This window comes from Anarhichas minor, unplaced genomic scaffold (assembly GCF_050575085.1).
Source record: "Anarhichas minor isolate MPS153535 unplaced genomic scaffold, ASM5057508v1 ptg000024l, whole genome shotgun sequence".
Lineage (NCBI taxonomy): Eukaryota > Metazoa > Chordata > Actinopteri > Perciformes > Anarhichadidae > Anarhichas > Anarhichas minor.
The window spans coordinates 8860411-8876382 of NW_027466470.1; the positions used below are offsets into that span (position 1 = coordinate 8860411).

At 41.0% G+C, this 15972-nt stretch overlaps 1 protein-coding gene across 2 annotated transcripts in view; it reads left to right on the top strand.

Moving 5' to 3' along the window:
• Positions 1 to 15972, top strand: part of LOC142956682 (receptor-type tyrosine-protein phosphatase mu) — a 141467-nt gene that overhangs the window by 35258 nt on the left and 90237 nt on the right. For both annotated transcript variants that reach the window (XM_076098395.1, XM_076098396.1), the window contains exons 3-4: positions 9974 to 10248; positions 14350 to 14428. In XM_076098395.1, coding sequence (XP_075954510.1) covers positions 9974 to 10248; positions 14350 to 14428 — 354 coding nt within the window. The remainder of the gene's footprint in view (positions 1 to 9973; positions 10249 to 14349; positions 14429 to 15972) is intronic.

Genomic DNA, 15972 nt, shown 5'->3' on the forward strand with positions numbered 1-15972 from the left:
ATTAACAGGTTGCAGCACTTTCTCCATTTCTCAGTGTGAGCACTCAACCCGCCTTGCGAAATTGTAAACTTTCCTCTTTGACCGCAATGAAAGGGGAAGTGAAATGTAGTGCACTTGACGCCTGAAATTGTTTTAGGGCTACCGGAGAGGGGGTTGATGGGTAGAAATGCATTTAGGTGAAAGGCACACTTGTGGGAAAGCTATCTCACCTCTGATTGCTGTCTCACTCTCAACCTGTACTTATGAATCTTGACAAAACGACCTCATCATTCTCACAGAACAGATTGTTCCGAACAGAAGGCATCGCTACCTCAAACATTGGTTGGAATTGGTTTGCAGACAGTATCTGTCCAAGTAAGGGTGTTGTTAATGTCGATGTGAATGTGTGATTAAAGTGATGATTAAAAACCTGGCTGAGTTTTTAGGACAAATAAAATCATTCCAGAGGTTTAAACATCTAGCTTTTGTGTTCAGTCCAATACTAGTATCGCTTGGCATTTTGGACGATTCTGCAGGGCTAAATTGCTCCAAATAAATAAACTCCAATAATATTATCTGGCAAAACTAAACTCATTTACTGCGCTTTCATATAACATTCTGGGTTCCAAGGCTCCACCACCGCCTCGAAAAATACTTTCAACTGTCCTGAAATCAGTGTAAACTGTAGAATTGTAAATACTATCCTTTTAACTTGTTATTGTAGTGATTTTTTTTATAAAAACACACAATTCATGTTATTAGGAAATGGATGATTGTATTTTTAGTTGAATGTGCTTTAATACAAGAATATATAGAAGTTGTAATTAGGTTCTACACACTGCTTAGAGCTAGTGTTAGGAGGTTAAACAGGCCATAATACACACTAATATCTGTTTTATATTGCTGTGAAATATTTTTTAAAAAGCTTCAAACAACTGTATTTATTCAAGCTTCTTGCCAAAAACTACACTTTACACTATCACATTACATTTGAATGACAGCGTTATAATTTAACGGAGGGGGGGGGTTGATGTTCTGCCAGAGACCTGTAACTTTTGACTTATATCAACCATAACCGCTTGCTTTCCCCTAACCTTAACCAAGAAAATGTCAATATGAAAAATTGGACTCGACTCGAGTTCTTTAAAACACAAAATGCAGAATTCATTATGCAATTCTATCATATCCTGTTTTCATTGTAGGTTTAAAACATTCAGACTTGAAAGCTACACATATTCTAATCTCTGCTTGCAAAAACATGTATCAAAGACTTCAGGAATCAGTCGGAAACATCCTGAATTAAGGTGCTGTGTCATTGTAATACATACAGAGAACACATTCATGAGACGCCTTTTGCAGAATTTGATGTCAGGACTCTCTTTAATCCTGCAAAGCTAATACTGCAACCAAAGACCAAATGGGCCCAATTCCATCCCAACATGTAAACAAAGGAGTACCACAGAGGAAAGTCAAAATGAAACGCAACAAGGAAAGCAAGCCCTCTGGTCATGCAGAGAAGAGAGACACGCAGTGCCTGAAACCCTTGGTTGTTTACGACAATCCGCTCCCTACCTAATTGCCCAGTCTGGACGGAGAGAAGTCTTGTTTATCCCCTCCCCACAGCGCTGATTGCATGCTTCGGCTCCTTTTAGGGTGGCTCAGCCCAGTTCTGAGGCCCTGCATGTCTGCTTGGGCGCTCCCAAGTGTGTTCCCTCTCCGGAGCCAACTGGAGAAACCCCCAGCAGAACTGTCACCGTCAGTCCTGTTGTTACCAACAAGCCTAATCAGTCCTGGACAATGATAATGAAACCGTTTGAGCCAAAAACAACACTCATTCAGCCTCTGAGAATGGAGCTGGATGCACTTCTATCAGAGTCAGATGTTGGCTTGGATTGCATATTATATGATGAGAAAATTACCACACTGGAATCAAAGACCTATGTATCAAAAAATACAGATTTCTGAGTTTTCACCCGACACTCTTTTGTTATAATTTCCCCAAAGTGGCGCAGTCGTCTCGGAGAACAATGGATGAAGCTTTCCTGGTGAGGTTTGCGGTGTGGTGCTGAGCAGGGTGTCCAGATGCCATTAAGAAAGGAAGCTGCTTTTAGTGAGCCCCAGCTGGTGCAGAGGCTTCCTCTTTTCGATGGTGTCATGGATGTGGCTGCTGCTCCCTGACTCTCCTCAGGGACTCCTTCTGGGGAATAATGGCAAGAGGAGGAGGAGGAGGAGAAAGAAGGTCTTCTAACTGAGATTAATTAGGGGTTTTGTATTATGCTCCGCACAATAGCAAAAGCTGCTCCAGCTAAATGACTTATTGTGGTATTCTTAATGTGTCCTCTAAATATGTTGTGGGAGAGAAATGTTTTTCTTTTACCGTTGCACGGGGTCTTTGTTTTGATAGCACGTCATTGGTCGATAATGACACCTAGACAATAGTGAAGGATTGACAGAATGAGGTTCTTCATAAGGTTAACGGTGATCTTCTCTCTTTCTGCTTATTTCTTGTCATATTCATAATGCCTTCATGCAAATGCAGCTCACCCTTGAACCCAGAAGGGTGCCTTTGAGTGCGGAACCTTGCTGCATATGGATAAGACGAATCATTTTAAAAGTCAAACTCTCCACCATTTTTTAGAACATTTCAATCTGGAGGTAATGAATTGACAAAGCCCCTCCGCCTTGCCTGGACAAGGAGCGTCGTTTACGACGCTGCGTGTGCTGTTCAGATGCAAGAGGAGGAGGAGAGCCACTTAAAATACGAGAGGAGAGAACAGCCATTGACTGAAGGACGTCAGAAATTTAATCAGAATTTAAAATCACATCAGCAAAAGATGGGATTTGCTGTTGAGGAGGGAGGGGCCCCGTCTTCTGAAAATAAGCTAATTGCTTTTGAGCCATTCGCAACTTTGTGTGAAAATCACACCTTGCACGGCGTCGGCAGGGTTGTGAGGTTAAGGAGAAACCCCATTATACGATTAGGGGACGAAACCGAACAGCAAATTACAACGCCTGATCAATTCCTGGATTAATTCCTGGGGATGACAGACTGCAATGTTTGTGGGTTTAAGAAGTGTTGCGTGGTCTGAGTAAACCGGTTTACTCCTTAACTATAAAAAGGATTATGACAGCACACTGTACTGTCATGATGGAGGACATAACATTTGCATGCTGTATCTCTTCCCATTAGTGTGCATGGTATGTACAATTAAGGCTTATGATGCAGCTAGGTGACTCACATGAACACTGTTGTGTAATAGGTTTGCATCAGGCAAATGGGCCATTATATGACCCATTTATTGCAGTGGAGCGCCAATAGAGCGTACTGCATATTAAGATGACATAATAAGCCATTAAGAATTGCTGTTGATTGACACGCAGCAACAAAGCACGCTGTCATGGAACATAATGAGGGTCAGTTGTTCCACCTGACTAAAATGACGGGGCTGAAACGTGTTGCATGATGAATTGTTTTGGGTGAATCTGTTTGACATCGTCAAAAGAAGCCTGGCAGGTCCTTCATACGGAGAGCCCAAACTTATTCAGTGTTACTTTATCAGGACCCTTTCATGTTTGAAAGGACGAAGGGAAAATTCTGGGAAATTGAGTGGAGGCCACGGCTGTTCACATTAACAGCCTAACCCTCACAGCGAGAGGATTTTTGATTGGTGGCAGACAGTGAGAATAGCCCTGTCTTCATTGACATTTCCAAAGCGGCAGCCGTGCTTTTCCGCGGTGGTGACCTCTGTGAATTTTATTAGCAAATGAGACCTGGAGGGTTTGGGTTTAAAGAGTGCCCCTTCATTCTGATTTCCCCCACATAATGATTTCCACAGAGTTCAGGACCTAAGTGGAGGAGAAATAATGAGCGCTAGTCATTATTGCAAATTATATCCTCTGCTCAGACCATCAATCAACTGATAATTAATCTAAATACCTTAAGCCTATAGACTTTGATGACTAGGATTAGACAGTACCGTACTTGTATGAACTAAATTATATCACACTACGTTTTTATTATGAAGATTTCCCTTCCTTCCTTTTTTTGTTTTAAAGAAAAGGAACCAAGGGGGGAAAAATGAAAAAATTACAAATGCAGCCACTTAAACAGCTCGGGCTATTTTGCTATATTATGCCTTATTCTGCTTGTGTAGTCTTCTATGTGTATACCTGCTGTGCAGCACATTTATTTGGTAACTTTTGTGTTATTTGTGCAATCATGCATCTTTAACGAAAATCATATTTACACATTGGAGGCCAGTTAGTCTTTTTGAAGTATAGGTCTTCAAGACGTTTCATTTCCACAGTCAAGCAAAGAAACAAAGATGTCATAGAAAATGGTTAATAGGATGCATGTGACATTTGTCTCAGGTCACTGTTCTCTGTCCACTTGTCTCCTAACCCCGATCCTCCTCCTGCTTTCTACAATGATTATCAAAAAAGAAAGAAAAAAACAAGACATGAGACTTTATTGCAGGAAATGAGGAAATTAGAACGTGGTTTTGTCACATTGTTGTAATCCTGAAAAGCTGTCATTTCTAAATTTAGTTTGATTGTTTCATAAAAGAAGGAGGTCATACTGTGTATCACACTTGTTCGTCTTGGAATGGATTATGGTCATTATTTTTTGCCTGTTTCTTTCGGATAACGTCAGAGGAGTTATGCTCAGAAAAATGTACTCTAAAGCACAAGACCCATTGCTTGGATAGAAATACCAGTCTTTGAATGATAAGGTGCTAGAAAGCCATCAAATTCAAGTATTTAGTTCTTTAGTGGTCACCAGACTGACACAAGCTATGTGACCAGCTCCCACGTGCTCTGCCAGTGCAAGTGAGCTGACGGGGGAAAGGATTAACCCAATGGAAGCCTTCTCCTGGAGTATATCTCAATGGCTTATTATACCACTAAACCCCCGATGCTGTTATTTTAGATTACTAAATGTCCAATTAAACCTAAACATTTGTCGTTGACTATTGCTAGAAAAGTATTCATCGAAGAGAAAACTTGGATGAAACAACAGTTTGTTGATACATTGACTATCACAATACCCCATTAATGTAGGGTAGGGTTACATAACATTGTTACACTTACTATAGACGGTAAAAAGAAGTAGCATAACTGATTTAACAGAACCAGAGATTTGGTCTTTTTTAAACAAAAATTTGCTTTAATAAACAAAAAAAAAAAACGCTAATCACAGAAATTCACTGAAATCGGGAGATTGAAAATAAATAGTTAGGGTCACAACCTAGAGGTGCCACACCAAATACTAGACCCTTTAAATTATGAGTAAGCATATGTGCACGATTTTCTTTTGCAGATCATTTTATTTTTATATTTTGTTTGCGTTCTCTGAACACAATTTACTCGTAATCTCAAGTAGCCCACTAACTTGCCTCCTGGTAACTATGGTTGATAAACTCATAAAGCTCCAGGTATTCAGCAAAAGTCCGCTCATGTTTTTAAAGTTATTGTCATAACTGTAATGGTATTATCAAGTACTCACGATAGGTATTCCATATCTGCAAGTACTCAAATAAAAGTACTTGTACTTGGTTTGAAAAAAGGGGTATAGCTGCATCCCTACTAATTACTTAGGGAATCCAAAAAGATGCAAACAACCCCCTGCACTACAACGCCCCTATCACAACCAAATGTGATCCATTTTTGTGACTCCTTCTCATTTATAACCTCTGACAACAAATTGTCTGATAATCAATGTGTGGTTAATGTGCTCTGTGCAACAGCCCTCATTCAGGCACAGTGTCCTTGCTAATAATGGATAAAATATTCTAATCTAATGAAAGTCATACATTACTATTTCATGGGTGTGCCCTTCATTTCTGAAGAACAGTAACATAAATGTACTGTATCTAGCATCTGCAACAGGAACATTTCGTCTTTTAGTAATTCATTTTTTCACATCAGTCTCTCCTTGTTCTCCATGTACAGTCATCATTGTAATGGAAGGTGAAGGTGGCCTACATTGGAATAATAATAAATCTGTTCTTCTGAATACCTCAGACAATAGCCGAGCCCTGGCCTTTACAGAGTTGCAGACACGGGCCTTGAGTGTGCCGAGAGCTCTCTATTTTTAATTGGTCTTGAACACTCCATTGTTAAGGAACAAGAGATAGAGAAAGAAGAGGAGAGGGGGAGAAAACACCCGTGTGCATCACTAGCACATTAGCACAGCACTAACACAGTGTCATTATAATTTGCTCTTACTCTCACTGGCTAATTAGCTTGTCATGGTGCAGCAGGTCCTGCAGAGTATGTGGTCATTACGATCTAAGAGCATAGAAACTGAATGAAAATCAGTGTTCTCCTGTCGTCTTCTCAATTTGTTTTCGACAGTGACAATGGCAGCGTGCTGTCACTCGAAATACTGTATTCTTGTGTTTTGTGGTGGCCAATAACGAGGAAAGAAAAGACTTTTCCCCCGTTTTTGTGTTCGGGTTCACTGACCCAAATCAAGACAATTTGTAGGCCTCAAATTTGGTCACAATGTCATAGCTATATAGTTCTGCAACATGCCTGATATCGAGGACAACATGTTCTAATATTCACATGTATTTCTATCATGTAATGGCACTTTATCCTAACAGTCACTGCATTGAGCTTTTATTAAACAGAATTGACGTCTTACAAAGGGTACCTATTGTTTTATTAATATTGAATATTAATGTAGTAGTAAAAAATGTGCAAATGCCGCATGAGAGATCTGATATTTTCATCTCTAATTACCAACAAAGAGCAGTGCTGTGCATACATCTCCTGTGCAACACTGTCACAACATGGCTGTTTTGAGATGAGAAGTAAACAGCCTGTTTTCATCATAGAGGAAAGCAGTGGTGCAAGGATCTCTGTCTTTGTAACATGAGTTACAAATGAACAATTCATCAACTGATTATTAGTGCTGGTTCGCGTCACACCAAAAGTTGCTGACGCCTCAAAGGGGAAAAAAACTCAAATGTTCTGTGCACCTGAGCAGATGGCTGAATGTTATTAAAAGAGACCTCACAGCCCTCGTATAGCGGCACCTGATTGAGGTTGGACAAACAAGTGTCTCAAAGTCGACTCATCTCCTGCCCTTCTACATGTACCTTACACAACGTCCTGCACAGCCTCAGAAATAATTAGCCTTAACACTTGCATCGCAGACAAACTGAAAGCGAATAATACTCTAAAAAGCCCCTGGGAGCAAAACTGTGTGCGGCTCACAACAGTGAATTATAACAGAGTGGTCATGCTGTGCAGGGCAATCAAAAGCACAGGAAAGCCACGATCATCCTGTAAAATGGCTAATCACAATTTACCGTGACACCACACAAAGGGGCCAGTGACCCTAACCCAGCCAGACATGACTGCAAACAATATTCTCACACAAACCACTGAAACACTGATTCACATCTATTTGAATTATGTATTATGTAATTATGTATTTGCCAAAAAAAAACAACCAAAACATGACTATCTTTTTCCTGGGCTCTCGGCCACATCTCACAGTCTTCCTCAGCAGATAGTTTGCTCAGTTGTCATGGCGATATCTCAGTTTTCCATCATGTGCTCTAAGTATGGAACAATGGAACTGCTCAGTTGCCATGGAAGCAGTTCCGTAGTTCTGAAGTTGCACAATGATGACAACTGTGACATCTCCACAACGACTGAGCAAGCTCCATCCACTGACGAAGCCCATGAGATGAAGTTGAAAGCTCTGGGGGAAAAAAGCTAGAAAGTGGACCTTGAGTTACAATTTTGTCTCGAACTACTGTTTTCCGAGGTCAACAAATACCCTTAAAGGCTCACCTGTGTATTTAATGATTTGAATTTCACAATGATTGTCTCCCACAGGCCTGTGGGGAGATCATGCGTTTAGTTGTGTGCGTGCGTGTGGGCATGTGTCCGTCCATTTGTCCATGACAAGTATCTCATTCTACTGGCCTTGTATTTTTGGCGCTCATTTATGAGTGTATGTGCAAGGACCCTCATGGTTGCGGTGATTCACAACTGCTTCAGTAGCAAAAGGCATTTCTGGCAATTGGTTAGACTAAAACCAAGCCTTGAGATATTGTGAGAGTTGATCAGAGCCTAATGTAAACCAGCGCACCTTCTGGCCCACATAATCTGTGGTTTGTGTTCATGGCTTCACTTATGAGTGGTGAGATAATATTAGTTGATAATAAAAATGCAGCCCCTCCTGTGATGTGACACTCGTGTGATCCGAAACATCTTTAAGATCCTTTTAAACAACAACTTGCTACCACCTGACAAACAAAGCCAAGGAGGCTGACTCTGTGTCATCACAACTCACTGCTCCTCCTCCTCCTCTGCTCCCTCTCCTCCTGTTTCATTGTGTAAACATGACAGAACCCCCACTCGTTATCTGAAGCTGGAGACAGATGGAATTGGTGAGCGTTACAAGTGCAGCACAACAAGACAAGTGGGCAAGCTCGAGTCATTGATGAAACAAATAGGGTTTTGTGAGAGGCTGTTTGGCTGATGTTATTCACCCTTTTTTAACACCGTATCTGAGTGAATCACCAGATGTTAAATTTAATGGCAAGGATTCACATCCACTGCGGTTCAGCTCTTCTTCACATGCAGGAGAGCGGAGCTTTCGCTAACAGGTTGTTTGTCTCACCTCTAATCAAAATGTGCCTTCCAATCATTACCACACTTCCAAAAGAAAATGTATTTCAACATAAACAGAGTCTTTTTGGCTGTGTCTCAAATGCTGTTCCAATTTCATTACCGAGCCAAGCTAAATAGGATGATGACAAATAGAATGTGTTCCGCATATCCTTGAAACTTTGCCAACACAATAATTCTCACTTGTGTTTTATTGGCAAGAGGGGAGAGTATTAGATTAACCTTTAATATTGAACCAAAGCGATAAAATCTAAATGGGGCTTGGTTGGCAAATAGATTTTAACTTATTGATTCCTCATCATTTCCCTTCTCTCTGTCATTGAGGGGAAAAAAAACACTTATCTCAAGCACCAAGAATTTTTACGACTTTTTTAAAAATCTTTTTATTTTGTTGAATTGTAATGATGAGAGAGTTTCTGTCAATCCAATGATAAGAGCATTGTCTCATTAAGGGTCACATGCTACAATTCCCAACGCTAACAGAAAAGGTCTCCGCATTTACCTGCTTTCTGCATACTCTTATGAGATTAGGCCTTTTACTTCGTTACTGTTAATCCTTGCTAGTAATAATCAGATTTTTGTCATGGAAATCTTTCTGTTAAGTTAATAACCACCTGCTTCTTAGCATCGACAGATCCAAGCTATAGTTAATATGTTGCCAGGAATACACCAGGAGAGTACCACAATAGTCTTGGGCATCTTTCTTTAGAGATAAAATACAAATTTGTCCTGCGGCCAAAAAACAGTTTGCTCTCTCACTCACCTTAGCAGCAATCTTACTGCACCATAAATAACATCTATATAATACCACAGTAACACAAAATCATATTTTCCCCATTTGTTTAGGGTGATGACATCATAAGATATGACAGCCATTCGAACTTAATTTCCAAAACTCAATCAAAGCTTGAAATTTAAAGAAGTTACATTCAATAGGCCTACAGCCCTATCCACAACGTTAACTACTCTAGCAAAGTTTTGGTGAGCAGGTTTATGGAGACCGGAGATGTCGGCTGTCAGATCGATGGAAAAGAGATGGTAAACTGGTTGAAGGATTTAAAATGTACTCATAACTCATGCTGATTAACGGGGGTCAGCGAACGGTTGTGCTGCTCCACCTTTTAAATGCATCTAGGTCGCAGATCCGAGGGATTATTTTCATAAAATCTTAGTCCAGATAGTAAGTTAGAATGGCCTTGATAGCGCCATGGGAAACGATCGTCGAGCATCCCTTCAATATGCGGTCCGATCGGCAATCAGCACAAGCCCTAACCTGACACCGTTTGAACTGCTGATTGGATAAAGTCTGCTCAACTCCTGAATTCTCTTGTCCATGTTGCAGGTTCAGCCTTCATGATGATGAACACGTCCGGACGCTTTGCAGGGCAGAAGGCCTTACTGCTAACGCCACAGTTGAGGGAGAATGACACCCACTGCGTTACCTTCCACTACTATATAGGAGGCAGAGACAACAGCCACCCCGGTCACCTTAATGTCTATATCAAAGAAAACAACAGTCCGATGGGGATGCCTGTTTGGAACGTGTCCGGTCCAGCCACTCGCTCATGGGGACAGGTAGAACTGGCCATCAGCACCTACTGGCCCAACTTCTACCAGGTGAGGATGTGTTTTCTGAATCCAGCTCTCTTTTGTATAATGTCTCATCACAAAACTAGGTTGCTCGTTGTAAGCATCTTTTATAGTCGGGCCAAAGTCATTAAATCCTGTTCACTGGGTGGAGCAAGACACATTTATTATTTGAGAAGATCCAAACAATCGCACAATAGCCCATTCAAAACACCTAAGATTATTGATTTCTGGGGCCACCTCGGTATCCATGGTAATCCGTTCTCTCTCCCTTCCGTCTGAGACAGTTCTCTTTTTCCAATTCTGAAAACTCATTTTCACTTACCAATGCACATGACTGCTGGCAGGGGCAAGGTGATTTCACACTTGCTTGGCTATTAGTTTTCGAGGGGCTTGTTCCACGAGTCCAGCAAATGTTAATTGATGCAGAGAGACCCCTTAACCCCCCAATGGGAGACGTTCCCTAGGTACATTATTTCATTATGGCCTGGCAGAGCTGGTCCACAGTGGCGCTGAGGGGGGTCCTCCTGCTTGCTCCTCAGAGGCAGCCTGATAACTTAGTTAACAAGGGACACCGCTGAGCTTCTCTCTGCTGAATGCAAGATAGGAGCCTTAATGAGAGGCACATGGACAAAGGAAAGAGAGAAGAGGGGGGAAGGAAAGATGATGGTGACCCTTGTGTGACATAATAATGATGCAAAGCCAGTCTGGTCACATGTTTTCAGTTTGTGTTTGGATTCATCCCTTGTGCAGTCTAAGCGCTAGCCATCACTGATTCTGTTTAGACAATTAAGAAATAAAATGTGTCGCTCAGCTTTTATTTGTGCAGTTCAGACACTGTGACTTTAGCTGCTGCTTCATTGCAACAAATACATTTTTAACAAAATTGTGTGTTGCTTTTGGACTCTTAAGTGAAGTTTAGTGACACTTCGACATTACATTCGTAGCTTTCCAGCAGGCCCAAAATGACGTGTAATGCTTTCCAGTGTTTTGAGGGAAATTCCTAATATCTGTTACCTTTCAAACCCCAGCGGAAGGTCTGTCTCCGTTTGTAATTGTTCCAAAACCAAACTGACAACGTGGGTAAATGAGAGGATGCTAATGATCTTAGTGCCACTCTCAGTCAAGAAAAGACAAACCAATGCTTGATATTGTCACTAATTAACAACATGTCACTAATTATAGGTATCTTTAATTGCATAGTAACCTACGCAATCGTCAAAGGGAAGCCACCTGATACTTGGAAATTATTTTTTAATTACCGGTAAGGCTTTTAGTCATCATGAGCCTTCCAGCCTTTGATAATTACTCTTCTGTCATCCCTAAAACTTTTAATTGAGATTGTCACGCATTTCCAAAATCGCTGAACATGCGCAAATGCTATAATTTTCAATAAATGTAAAGTGTCTAAATATGTTCCGCACATACTACTCAAAATATGTACTTTGTGCGTAAGATGAACACCCATTATTTATCCTGATGTGAAGCACCAATGAAAGAGAAAAACCCAAATATCCTCATCTGTCTTGATTTCAATACAGTAGAGACTATGACAGAGCTAATCAATCCTGTTGTAATGGAGTACTTAGCCAAGTCCCTTAGGGATAGCCCGTGCGGTGATGTAGACGCTGAATGTTGGGTTCACTCGGTGTCTCTCTGACAAATGAGAATGGTGAACTTTCCTGCGACATCAACAGCTTTCGTCCCATGTGAATATTTTCAGTCTGTAGGTCAGGCCCAATTATGCACTGCACCATCATTGATGTTGGAATCAATTATATCACAGCTATTAGGCAGGCTGACTGATGTCTGTTGCACAAACAAAGGATTTCAATTAGAGAGTGGGGGCTAGTTCATTTGTCTGGTGGCGATATATGGAGTGGTTGGCCTTTTAATTTCCTTTAAATTAGCCTGTAATGAGGCCATAATTGGCACCCAAAGACGTTCACTTTCATATTTCATGAGACAAAAAAAGAAATATATAATTAGACAGCCTTATCTGAAGGCATCCTGCCTCCCAGATGACAATGGTAACTATCTCCGCCTCCACATTCCCAGGCTACAAAAGGAATCTCAGAGATGATGTGTGTGCAGCCTAGCTACGGCTAGCAGAACACAATTGTCTGTACGATATCTCCAAAACAAGGCAACCCCCTCCAAAATAATCTGGATTGATAAATAGCACTACAGGTAAGAGGGAAAAATCTGTATTTTTGATTATGAGGTGAACTGTCCCTGTCATATATACCATTCACTGCAAGATATAGGCTTATATTTAGGGAGTAATGGAATGCAAAACATGCGTAGTCTGAGTGTGTGTGGTGTAATGGGTCTCAGTACCACACCCTGGGTTTGGGAAGGGACCAGCATTCTGTTTCCCTTTTTATCACAGTGCAGACCAGCGAGTACATAACTCTGACATTCTGCTGGGACACGCCCTCCGTCAGGGCTTAGGACCATTTGTTTTGCATTCCAACTTGGCTCTTAAAATAGGGTCATGTTAGTCCTGTACACTACAGCTGTACTTGGTTTTGGATTGTTGGTCGTCAGATATAGCAACAAACATGTCAAACAAGAAACACGAGACACAGAGCAACTGTGGAAGGCAACACTTGTGTTCACACTTAACTCTAGTGGCGTCTATCCATGCAGATGGTTTTTTTTTTTTATTCAGGTTTTGGGGTATTCGCCTCTGAGATATCTGCCCCAGTCAACAGTTATAAATAAATATGAATAGTTGAGAGATAGGTCTGTGGATTATCCAGCTGTTTGTAACTTTAAACAGTCCCTAAAGATTCCTGCATTACAAAATTAAAATAGGTTGCATCGTACAAAAGCATTCTTACGTAGAGATTACAACTGTTGTTACTAGATATTTACACCCAGTAACTGCCAAGTGAAATAGTTTCAGTGCTAATTGGACCAACTGACAAATGTTGGCTTGCTAACATATAGCTGACCTGACACTTGATAATAATAATTATGTAAACTTAAATGATTTACAAAACACTATGCTAAAAACTTTAGATGAATTGGCCAAATAATACTGGATAGCTTACCTAAAACTGTTATTTTCCCCTCATTCTACATAAATATGGCTAACCCTGAAACACTCATATTTCTCCACTGTTTGCATGAATAAAACAAAGTCACACTTAGATTAGCCAAGGATTGTCGATAAGTTCAGTCCCTTTATCATCCCAGACGGGAAGCTTGATATGCAGTCAGGTGCACAAGATAAAAAACAAAACAAAAAGCAAAAATCCGTACAAAACAAAAGCTCCAAAAATGTTTCCTGTACATGCAATATACAGAATACAATACTACAACACAAACAATCTCTAAAAGTATCATTACATGTGCAAATTCATGTTTTTGCACATGGAACAAAGGAGTTTTTACTCTTTCTGCTCTTGAACTGAGGTACTCTGAATCTGCGGCCTGAGGGAAGAGATTCAAACTCGGGGATTAGGTTTAGCATTTAGACTCATTTAAATGTTGCATATGGAAGTTACTGTGTGTCACCGCTTGCGACGCTGCATCACTTCCTGTTTTACACATTGGATTGCTTAGGATTTGGACAGCACTGCAGATGTTTCCTAGCAACAGGTTTACAGATTCTTTACCAGCTAAGACATTTTCTAAGTTTTAATAGCGCATTATGATTTAGAAAATGTATAACTTAAAACTAGGTAGTCGTCTATAACAGCGTTATAGGGAATTTACATGCAAATTTAGAGATTGGGAATATGAATAGGAACTTTTTTTAAATATTTTTGTTTCATGCACATACATTGTTTGACTAATGTACTAACTAAAATGAAATGATTAGATGGCGGTATATCAGTGTCTCATCCACGGTACACTATGTTTGTCACAGACTGTGTACTAATCGTCTCAGGGCTCCAACTTAATTTAACACTTGCATGTCATAACACCTATCAACTGTGACATATTGTGGAAATAATGTCGGTGGCCTGCAGCTGTGTGACCAGCTGCAGCCCAGCCGAGAGCAGATCGCATTAGCTGGAGCTGGACTTCTCTATGCACATGGGCAGCCTCACTCAAGTGCCATTTGAAGACATGTGGCCATTTATCATTGGTGTTATGAGTCTCCTCTCTCCTCCTCAGATTGTGTTTGAAGCCGTAACCTCAGGGCAGCGTGGCTTGCTGGCCATCAAAGACGTCGTGGTCCAGGGCCACCAGTGCAGTAAGTCCTTTTTCCCCTTCACCATAAAAGAACATCATCAAACAGTCACTGTCCTTTCCATGACACCCTCCCAAATACCTGTATCGTTGTTGTATGCAAGGCCCCCCTAGTCAAACAAAAGGCCTTCAAAGAGTATGCTACAGTCAATCCAAAGTGTAAACCCCCCTCCCCCTAGCTCCCTGAAGATTTATGAGCATACAGTTGACACGCTGAAGTGTGCTCAGGATTTAATGTTGGTGTGGCTGTGCTAAATCTATCCTTTGAGAGACGGGGAGAAATAGCGCAAAAAAAGGGGCACAAAAAACAAATAGCACAATGCAGTTTGCGGCTGCTTGTGTTTGGATTCCACAATTTTCCTCCTCCCTCAAGGATATTCAGTACAGCATCTCATCTCTCAGATGTTCGGAGTTCTGCTTCCCTTGCTGAATACAAGCACTTCAGAGTGCGCTGCAGAGCTAATGAACATGTAATCACTAGCATATTTAGATTTTTCTGCTTCAGCTTTCGGGATAGGCTGCTGCCGTGGGAAAACAAGGATGAGGGCTCTCCAGGATTCGTCATGTCTATGCTTTTGAGTGCTGAGAGTCGTGTTAGTCCATAAGGCACTCCTTTTATACACACTCTACAGTCCAAGTCTAAATCAATACCTCGCGGGTTTTCATCAATTGATTTATACTTTACCCCTCATAGCTGAAGCATCACACTCTGATTGTTAGGTGCTAATGACCTGGTAAGCATTTGAATGCAGCTGAATTCCTACAAATGTTATGTCAATAAGATGGATTTATACAGCGATAGGTGTTGCATATAAATGTATTTGAGTGAATCAATGAGGCCTTGCGACGTGATCAATGTTTAAATGCGCAAAAGTGTGAGTGGATCAATACCCTGCTCAGTGGCAATTGGGTTTCTTTGAGTGATAAGCAAAGTGATCAAAGCAACTCTTCAGTGGAGCACAGCCAATTCATTTTCTATTTATAAGACCATGTGGAATATCTTGCACAAAGGTGTGATTATGCCACAGGGTGGTCTGCCTCTCCTTGCGTCATTAACGACATTAGCGATGAGAAAAATAGATTTGTCTTTTTTGGCACTGGAGGGATTGACAGGACAAAGTTATAAAGGAGGTGTAGCGCAGTTCAAAGACAAGGTTGTAAAATATTAAGTAGAAGTGAAAGTCTTGATGATGAAAGTGATAGAATTAGCTTTTGCCAAGTCTTTAGAGATTTGGTTATGTTTCGAATCAAGGTCGCTCCACTGAATTGCCCTATTTTTCTCAGCAGAATAGCGGTACCAATCAAAAATGTTCTACATAAGTTACTTTCCGTGGACTATCCCAGTCTTTGTGCGTCCTGGTAATGAGCACAGTTGGAGAAGAGAATAATGCTTTTGGAAAAAAATCCCCTTAATCAATGAAAAGATGCAGTTAGGAAACAGCAGAAACTGGGTGCAGGATCGGCCTCTGGTGTCTCATTTCAAGGATATAGGTGGAACGTTCCTCACAAAGCGATGCCGGCCTCCGGCGCTGAGGGGTGTCGGATAGT